This window comes from Austrofundulus limnaeus, unplaced genomic scaffold (assembly GCF_001266775.1).
Source record: "Austrofundulus limnaeus strain Quisiro unplaced genomic scaffold, Austrofundulus_limnaeus-1.0 Scaffold59, whole genome shotgun sequence".
Classification (NCBI taxonomy): domain Eukaryota; kingdom Metazoa; phylum Chordata; class Actinopteri; order Cyprinodontiformes; family Rivulidae; genus Austrofundulus; species Austrofundulus limnaeus.
Genome location: NW_013952461.1, coordinates 1387295 through 1396958, shown reverse-complemented (window position 1 = coordinate 1396958; position 9664 = coordinate 1387295). Strand labels below are relative to the sequence as shown.

The following is a 9664-nucleotide window of genomic DNA, read 5'->3' as shown; positions in this document are numbered from 1 at the left end:
ATACTTGATTTGACTCAATTTTTTTCTCATTTCAAGAATCTTACCAAGTACATTTTTCTTACTCCATTGGCAGAAATTTTTGACTTGAGTCAAATTTTCAGGCTAACAAGACAAATAATCTTACACATTCTGAAAACAAGATTATTATTCTAATACAACTAGTTCTTGTTTTAGTAAATCAGTCTCAAAACAAGATCAAAAAGACTTTTTGGCTGATATAAGATGTTAAAACTTGGTAAGATGGACAGTTTTTGCAGTGTACCTCTTGAAGCTCATCAAGAAAAGGCCAAGAGTGTGTGAAGCAGTAATCAAAGCAAAAGGTGTCTACTTTGAAGAACCTAGAATATAAGACGTATTTTCAGTTGTTTCACACTTTTTTGTTAAGTAATTCCACATGTGTTAATTCATAGTTTTGATGCCTTCAGTGTGAATCTATAATTTCCAGTCATGAAATTAAAGAAAACTCTTTGTGTCCAAACGTTTGGTCTGTACTGTAAATCCAGTGATTATTTCTCCTAAGTTTAACCAAAAATCTGTGCAGTGGTTCATGAGATATTTTGCTAACAGAGAAACAGGGTTGTGTCAAATGAGTAAGGTTAGTGTTTTATGCAAAAATGTGCTAAAAATTTGTCCAGTGGTGCAAAAGATGTTTTGTAACAGACGAGCAAACACAAGAAAAGCATTAGTGTCCTCTTTAGTTTTTGTTTTGTGGTGTGGGATCATTAATGCCATGGATGGAAAAAAACACACTTTATTCCATTTTCTCAAACAATTTCTCTCTCATTTGCTTTAAACATGTATTACTGGTGGTCCTCCATACAGATAGGTGGAATTGAGGAAAGGAGGAATGTAATCCGATTAAGAGCATAACCAGAGGTAAGAATAAATAAAGCACAAACAATTAAGATTCCCCTTAAATATACAAAAGCTTAAGAAGTCTATCAAAAGTTATTTAATACATCTTGATTTTTTACATTTCATTCATTAAAAAAAATCAAATTTCCCAAAATATTTACACACTGTTAAAGCACACCTATACAAGCGAAATATTTAAATCTAGATTCCACAGAAGTTTGAAATGAGCTCACGCGTCAGTTTATTGAACCGCTCACAGAGGAACATTCAGGGGTCAGAGGTCAGGCACAGCCCCTGTGGCAGAGCGGGTGGAAACACTGAACACCACCCCCCACATCAGCCGAGCAGCCAGAAACGGTGCGTGGGTGATTGTCGGAGCATCTCTGGTTTCTATCAAGAAGGCACAGTCAGCACGTTAACTGTCAGTAGGTTTGTGCACGCGTTGTGCTTGAGAGGAGCGTCTGCAGCAGGGGKGTGGGATGCCTCAGTAGGGGGCCGTGTGTGTTAATATCATTAATATTAAATACTATTTAAATTTAAACAGTTCTCTTAAAAAAACAACCTGTGTTTGGACATGCATTTCCTTTGGCCATCAGGTGGTAACCTTTGGACAGAGCAGAGTGTTTTTGGATCCCAGCGTCCAGCTGTTGGTGGCTTGTTGTCTTCTTTACGTTAGGGTTTGATTTTCCACAGCTGGGGGTAAAAATGATTTCCAAATGTTAAACAACTGCTGCAGATACATATATCAGTAATAACTGCATTAATTAACATTGTGACAATGAGGAAAACACACTAATTATGTCTATGAAATAACATTAAATGCAWCATTCTGGATATAAAGAAAATATGGAGCTATATACTAAAACGTTAACTAGCATGTACCTTATGTTTGTCTAATAGGAAACTATTGATCAATAAAACAATACTTCTGTAGAACTCAACTAGAATCAGAAAGATTATAAGTTTCCATAACACAAGATATGTAAAATAAATTTCAGGGCTACTCAATTGGTGGCCCAAAGTTCGGCCCGCCAATTGTTTCATTCATCTCTTAAGCCTAAACCCCTGATTTTCTACTTTAATTAGTTCTTTTATTTAGACATAGACATGTGTGGTATCTACAGAAATGTCAGAATCTTGGCTAGACAGTTAAAACTACAAGCAGTTGAAAATAAGACTATGAAAGTGAAAATAAAATTGCTTTAAAAATTTGGCAAGTCAGAGATGTCAATTATATTTGTATTAAATGGGAGGCATAATGTGTTATTTTTATATTGTTTTATTATCATTACTTTTAGTGTTCAGTATGTTGTATTCATGATTAAATGCAGCAAAAATTAACCATGTCAAAGGTAACAGATCTTTGTAATAGTTGGTTTATTTACATAATGAGTTTAATTGCTGGATGTTCGGCCCCTGTGCTGTTGCAGTTTAGTTGAATATCCCTGTTATATTTCATCAATCCTTCAAGGAATGCTACGTTAAAGCTACCGAGATGAGAAGTTACTTTATTATCAAAACTTTACTCACTCTGATGTTGAAGCCGAGCATTTCACTGATCACTGCAGAAACAGCCGACAGGATAACAACCTTTGTGATGTTGTAGATCAGGGGGTTCACGGTCAGACCCAGCAGTCTGAAGGGGGTATCCAACTCCTGCAGAGGGTAACAGGGAGAAAAGTCAGATCTATAAAACAGTTTTGTTGGCGTTTTTTKATTTTTCTACCTGCATTATTTCCTTTTTTGTGTGACACTGTCTCTGGTACAGACGAAAATAAACTACCTTAAACTGTTAGTTAAAAGCCCAATGTGTGCTCACCTTCATCAGCTTTGTAGCCAGTTTTAATACGTTGTTCACAATATTGAGCTGTTCTTTCTTACAAGGCTTCTTCTCCATCTTCAGATACAAGTTGATCTGTAAACAACAACTTTATAAACTGTAGCCTGCACAGCAAAGGCCTATAGGAACTGCAGGGGACTCTTTTCGAACAGTTTGGTCTCCGTTGATCTTAAACCTCCTGCACCTCCTGCGTTCCGCAGCCAGGGGGCCTCACCTGCTCAGTCAGCAGCACCGAGGAGTTGCTGTACTTGGAGTTGGTCTCCGAGCCCAGAGTGGCGAGTCGCAGCAGGAAGAGGAGCAGGGAAGAGCACCACACCACCAGCTCCCAGTTGATCAGAGACTCCAGAAACGTCTGGTGGTTGTGCAGAAGCTGAGGTGTGACATGTCGAGACAACGAGCTTGTTTGGTATCTGACAGAGCCGAGCTTAGTCAAGCATAAATTTGTTGCATTTTTTTGTGACTTTTTTTTAGCTTCTTTCCAGACCCCCTAGTGAACATGATTAAATCAACATTCTTTATACACATCAACTCTGTTCCTACAAGTCTGACTGACCTGGGAACAGATGATGAAAGAAATGGAAAGTGCTAAGAGGAAGATTGTGGAGACGATGACATCCACGGAACGCTGCGGGCCTCGCCTCTGTAACAAACAAACAACAAAATATTTTCTCACCAAAGCAAGCGYAGGACAATCTTACTAGCAAAGCAACACATGATGGCGTTAAAGCTGAAGGTTACACACCCTGAGGAAAGAGCGTAGTGACAACCACATCTTTATGTTTTTCACTTTCTTCAGTCTGAAGTGAGGGACCTCAGATTTCTTGGCCTTACGAGCTGATGTGAGGTGGCTGAAGTATTTGGCAAATAGGAGTCTCTGTAGGAAAAAAAGGGACTTGCAGAGTTAGAAATCACAATTTTAGTAATGATAAATAATCTGACAAGCAGCCATAAAAAAGTGGAAAATATTTGTCCTTTTTTGTATTTTGCTTATTGGCAGATTTTTATGTGATCCTAAATAAAAAACAGAACTATATCCTGTAAATTGTTTATTCCTTGTGGCTTTGTAAAGATTTAAATACGCTCTTTTATCAAATCATTTATTGTCTCTTATTAGTTGAAAATGACATGAACTGGCCCCTTTCCTGTTTCCTAAATGAGTCATCTGGAAATCAAAATGAGAGGCGAGGAATGAGTTTCTCTGAAACGAGTTTGGGGGAGAAACTGTGTGCCGGTGGGACGAGGTGACAAAACAGGGAAAAATGATGGTTAATTTTTTGACAAACTGAATCTGAGAATAAAATAAAAATAATAAAAATCACCAGAAAYGACCTGCTAGTTAATGCACAGCCTTGAATGAAATATATTTTGGTCTATTCTTTGGCATTAAAACAGCCCTGTTATGTTTTGTTGGCTAAAAGACTGATCCGGGTGCATATGCTGCTTCCTTCTCTGGATCGGAGCCTCCGCCCACTCAGCGCTCCACTGCCATGTGCCAGCATGTAAATAGTGCTGATCTTCTGAAGACACTCTGTCTTTGTTTGAAACGAACCAAATGTTGGCAGGCGTTAGGCAAACATGTCTTCAGCTGTATCAGTCCAATGAGATATTATCATAAGGGTCTGTGATTATATGCAGTTTGACAAAATACTAAAGTATAAATGATGCATCTCAGTAATCCAGGTCAATAAATAAAAAACAATAAGTAGGTCCTCTGGATGGGTTCTTCTTTACTGAAACGTTTCATCTTTTAAGTAAAACAACCTGCARAAGGTAAAGCTGATTGGAGTCCAGCTGCGTTGCTCCTCATGAACAAACACGCCCACCAAGTTTTAACCAATCACACGCTCCGAGCCGCAAAGTCCACATGGCATAGTTCTGACTGGGGGCGATGTACATGGCTGCCATCACCGAGGTCTAGCAGCGGGAGAGCAGACGAAAGTTGCGTAATTTTTTGTCACTCCGCAGGGGGAACAAGACGTGYGACTCGAAGTATAAACCAGCTTTAGGAGGAGGAAAACTGAACACGGAGGCCTCCACCTCTGTTTAACGATGGATGCTTTTTCTTTACAAAAATAGCTTCCTTAAATCCTCTCTCAAACCAACGTTCTTCTGAAGGAGTGACCGCTGGCCTGTAGATGAGTGTAAACTGCAGAGTCCTGGCCTGATGATGTAGATCTTCTGTGTTGGCCCATTCTTTTGAACAGTGGCTGCTTTGTTTCCCCGATGTATGACTGGTCACAGTCCTCCTGGCACTTAACAGCATACACAACATTACTCTGTTTGTCCACATACATGTCGACCCCTTCGGACCTGTATAATGAGCCTCAAAAATCTGTAAGTTTCGCAAAAATTCATATTAATCTCACAAAGGGGGGTGGGGCGGGGTGCAGGCGGACTGTCGGCTGCATCAAAATCAAAAGGAAATGAGGACGGAAGATCTTGTTTCTAGCAGCAGAGTGGGTTGGAAATGGATTATTGATGTTATTGTTGAAAAATCCGTAAAACAGGAAAAAAAATCTGTGAGATTGTTCTATACGTCCGTTTACCTACAAAATGACGGAAAATCCATGTAAATTACGGACAATCTGTACAACTTGACATGTATGGTGCCGTGGAACTGGATCTTTGGGGTGAACCAGTCTTTGCCGTAATGTGTTTTGGGGTTTGAAAGCCACTGGCAAACTACTTACCTGAAGCCATTTTACCTGAAACTCTTCAAACTCCTCAGACTGAAGAAGTCTTTTGGAGGAGAGACAACACAAAAAGAAGAACCCGTTCAGAGAACCTACTTAAGTTTTTTTTTTTGACTAAAGTGCAAAGAAAACAGCAACAGGACAATATGAGCTCTTTAAAGGTAGCAGACTCTTTGATAATGAGTTAAACCTGTTGGAAAGTGGCTGAGGTTTACTTTATTATACATTYATCTAAAGATTTGGTTAACCATTTTAATATATTTAAACAAACTTAAAACTCAATCAGTTTAGTATAAATGAAAACTAATTATTAGAGAAGAACCATCAATTAAATATTTATTTTATAAAATCTTAGTAGGCTGATTAAACCTTTGCTTCAGCTTTACCTCCAATAAAAGCCTCACCTGTCTGTAGGTCCTCTCAGCCACACACATCATGAAAAAGAAGAGCCCTGTGAGGCAGACTCTTTGAACTGTTGTGATGAGGAAAAAGGCATACGCTCGGGCGTCCGTCGGCCCCACCGCGATTTCAACCAGCTGCACGAGAGGCAGGGAGGTAAGGCTCGACATGTCCAAACGCYGAGCCAGGCGGAAGGCGAAGGGAAGCAGTGCCAGGGTGGCGGTCATGAGGCCACTGAAGACAAGGTACCCGATACCCTGCTCCACTAACTTCACCTGAAACAACACAGCGGAGAGACAGATCTAACGTCTTCTGAAACAGCTTTAGACACTCAAAAACACAGTAAAATAAAATATCTGGCCATTTCCAGCACGTGATTTTAATTCTCTGGCAAAGTCAACAAAGTCAGACCACTGAATTCCTACCCAACAGCATATAGAATGGTTTTTAAAAAGCTGTTCGGGACTAGTATTTCTATTCAGACTTTATAACAATATAAAGAYGTGAAGGTGTACCCGTGAGAGGATGATCCCGCTGATCTCCAGAACTGATACGTCTGCTTTCTTGCACTCTCCGTTCTCCCATATTATGGCACTAACACGGTCCTTGGAGGGGTGACATGCCTGGAGCCAGGTTAGCTGGCTCTGAAACGAAACACAACAGTGAGCAATGTGTGTGTAGCTGTAACGTGGAGTCCTGCACATCACGGCTCTTTTGCAGTCATTTTGGGGTTCTCTTCAACCGCGTCGGACTTTCATATCGAAGATTTTATTGATTATCTTGCAACCTATAAAAATCAGGGTTCCCACAGGTCCTTGAAATCCTTGAAAGTTTTTGAATTTGAAAAAAAATATATATTTTAAGGCCTTGGAAAGTTTGTGAAAACAGCCCAAAATTACACTTGTCCTTGAAAGTCCTTGAATGTGTTTTGGGGATTGAAGTTGTCTATTCACACGACTGATTTTCATTATCTGTAAAAAAAATAAAAAATTTATAAAAAAAACAAAATCTTACGTTTCTTGCGGTGGATAACTCAGGATTACGGTAAACTGATGTGGCTTTCAACAAATAACGTGAACCATAGTCATAAGTTTTACCCAATCAGTATCCAATTTACCCAAGTCATGTATTGTGGCTATGAACGCAGGCTATACATTTAAAGCACTTTCTTTCATTGATTCTGACTCAACAACATCTATGTAGTTCAGTTTTTTTTTTATTGAATTTACACATTAAACCTATCTATTGGTAACATTCTGCGGTAGCAGAATGGGGTTCTTGAATTTGAGGGAATTGTTACTGGAAAGTCCTTGAAAGGTCCTTGAAATTGACGTTGACCAAGGTGTGGGAACCCTGAAAAATATCTATCACATATTAAAGTTTAATGATATGATGCACCATCTAAACACGGAATTTAAAAAAAGAAAAATGTATATAGACTGAGCGATATTTACATTGCTCGCTCCTTGTGGCAGGCTTTCGTCGCCGCTGCTCAGAGTGTTCTGCTGGAGGTTCAGCCCAGCGCTGTACCTCCCGTTACTGTCGCTGTCGCTGCTCCCTGTGGAGGCGGAGTCGGGCTCCTGGAGGAGCTCCTCCCACATTGTGTCGTCCGTGTCCGAGGCAGGATGAGAGCCCGGCCTGAGACGGTCCACCTCGCGAGGCTTCCCTTTCCCAGGAGCCACGTTCTCCTCCTGCCCACAGAGTTTTGCATTTTATCATTAACCTTTCACTTCTTCCTTAATACTCATTAAAAACACAGACCCTTCACAAACAAGTGTTTATTTAAACATAATGTAAAGYTAAAATTACACTTTTAACTTCACAAGCAATAACTTAGAACGAGATAATAAGGTTTACCTGAGGTCTTGGGGTTGGTTTAGGGCTGGATTTTCTAATCCTCTTCCTAACAGAAGACGAAGCAGGCACTGACTCTGGACTAGCCAAGTGAACCTTGTGACGTTGCTTTGGYCGAATTACTTCTACTGATCGTTCATCCTCCTCTTCCTCACTGGAGAGCTCATCAGATGCCCCAAATCCAGAGTTAAGCTTACTCTGAAAGACAATAAGATTCCATAAAAATCCGTTTCAAAATATGAATTAAATTGACTGAAAACAAAAAAGACATGAAGATAAATCAACCTTACCCAGGTCCTGTTCTTAGCTGGTTCAAAACATATATTAAATATGTSATTTTATGATTTCAATTGCCACTTGGCTTCTTCTGGGTGCTTTAAAGTGTATACAGAGTTTAATTTAGTTATTACCACTTCCAGATAAACCCTACTCCATCAGAATTCAGACTCAATCGCCGCCTCTTTGTTTTCTCAACGTGTGTGGGTTGTTAAGACTGAGAGGAGAGGCTGCTGCAAAACCTAAAATAAAATCAAGATCTAACAGAATACATGACATTACCTTACATTTCTTGACCCAGTCTCTAAAACCTTTTATTAAAAGGTGACCCAACATGATGCCAAGAGATGAGTGAATGACTTTAGTTACATCTAATGACCTTCATAAGGAAATCCAACAAGACTATTTGTCAACTGATCCACYTGGATTTAAAACAATACAGTTAAAGCTAAGAATCATTTTAAATGAACACGTCTGCTCCTACACATTGAATATCCGTGTGTATTTTAGCTACAATAGTGTTATACGCCAACAGCGAGGTAAAATACATTTAAGAACAAAAACCGTCCTCCCCATAGACACATCACACGTAAAAAGTATTTTATAGGCCCTTTGAAAATTGCTTCTGCTGCCGAGAACGAGGCTTTTACTCTTCCATCCCCCACAGTTYAACGACACACATTTGTTGACTCCAAAGACTGACAGAGATGAGAGACCGTACCCTCCTCTCCTCGCTTCTGAATAATCTCTGGCTATCTTCAAACTGCCAGAGGCCCTGCAGCTCCGTGTTCCCGCTGTCACTCTTTTCTTCRGATTTTTTCAACCCTCTGCCCTTCCTCGGCCTGAAGAAGACAGAATAAAAAAATGATGCTACCTAAGCTTTTATTTATAATACATACATGGGAAATATTTACAGAATCCTGTTTTAATAATTTAAGTACTGGCTCAATCTCAGTTAAAGAACACCAAAATTACTATATACACAGGCAAATTCAAAAGTGTAAATTTAACACTATCAGAGTTAAAATTAACACTCGTACAGAGTTTATATGGGAACCACTACTTCAGTGTTAAATTAACACATTTAAAAGTGTTAAAATTATTAACACCAATTAAGAGTTAAAGCATTGTAAAAAAATAACTCTATAAGAGTAATAAAATGACAYTGAGTCAGTGTTAAACCTACATTTGTGGTGTAAAACAGTAACACCAGAACAGTTTTGAAAGTACACTAGTTTTAGGGGTGTAAGAAAATATCGATACACTRAAATATCGCGATATTTCATTTCCCGATACTGTATCGAYATTYTAAAGYCCTGTATTGATTTWTTATTAAGGTTTRAAACGTCAACTTTCCTGCCAGCCGTTCATTTTTWTATTGTAGTTCAGYCTCTGACCACTAGTTGGMAGCAGTGAGCCAGCCWTTTGGCTCCTCTACCTCTTGCRTGCCAAAGAGTAAGGGTAGCATTAGCATTGTGAGTAAACATTAGCTTCATGCACCGATAGCTGAAGCTGAGCAGAAAAGACCGACAATCTCTGCCTTCTAAGCTGAGGTAAGGTTACAAACAGTTACTTATTTGTCAGAATRTCTGTATTTTAAGYCAAATTAAGTGTCTCGTGCGATCTTTTTTCTAGGGCTGTTTATTGGCAATAATTTGCGATACGATACATATCATGACAGAGGGGTGACGATACGATATATCCCGATATATTGCGATACTATAAGCGAGGCGATATATTGCGATAC

General features: G+C 39.3%; 1 protein-coding gene across 3 annotated transcripts in view; it reads right to left on the bottom strand.

The window, feature by feature from the left end:
• Positions 1–735: 735 nt before the first annotated feature.
• phtf1 (putative homeodomain transcription factor 1) overlaps positions 736–9664 on the bottom strand; it is a 14538-nt gene continuing 5609 nt past the window's right edge. For 2 of the 3 annotated variants that reach the window (XM_014009571.1, XM_014009572.1), the window contains exons 7-17: positions 8639–8759; positions 7645–7839; positions 7242–7478; positions 6303–6431; positions 5793–6062; positions 3438–3569; positions 3249–3335; positions 2910–3065; positions 2675–2770; positions 2386–2511; positions 736–1548 (exon numbers count right to left, since the gene is read on the bottom strand). In XM_014009571.1, coding sequence (XP_013865025.1) covers positions 1528–1548; positions 2386–2511; positions 2675–2770; positions 2910–3065; positions 3249–3335; positions 3438–3569; positions 5793–6062; positions 6303–6431; positions 7242–7478; positions 7645–7839; positions 8639–8759 — 1570 coding nt within the window. In that variant the 3' untranslated portion in view covers positions 736–1527. The remainder of the gene's footprint in view (positions 1549–2385; positions 2512–2674; positions 2771–2909; positions 3066–3248; positions 3336–3437; positions 3570–5792; positions 6063–6302; positions 6432–7241; positions 7479–7644; positions 7840–8638; positions 8760–9664) is intronic. The other variant, XR_001310303.1, reaches the window with a different exon arrangement.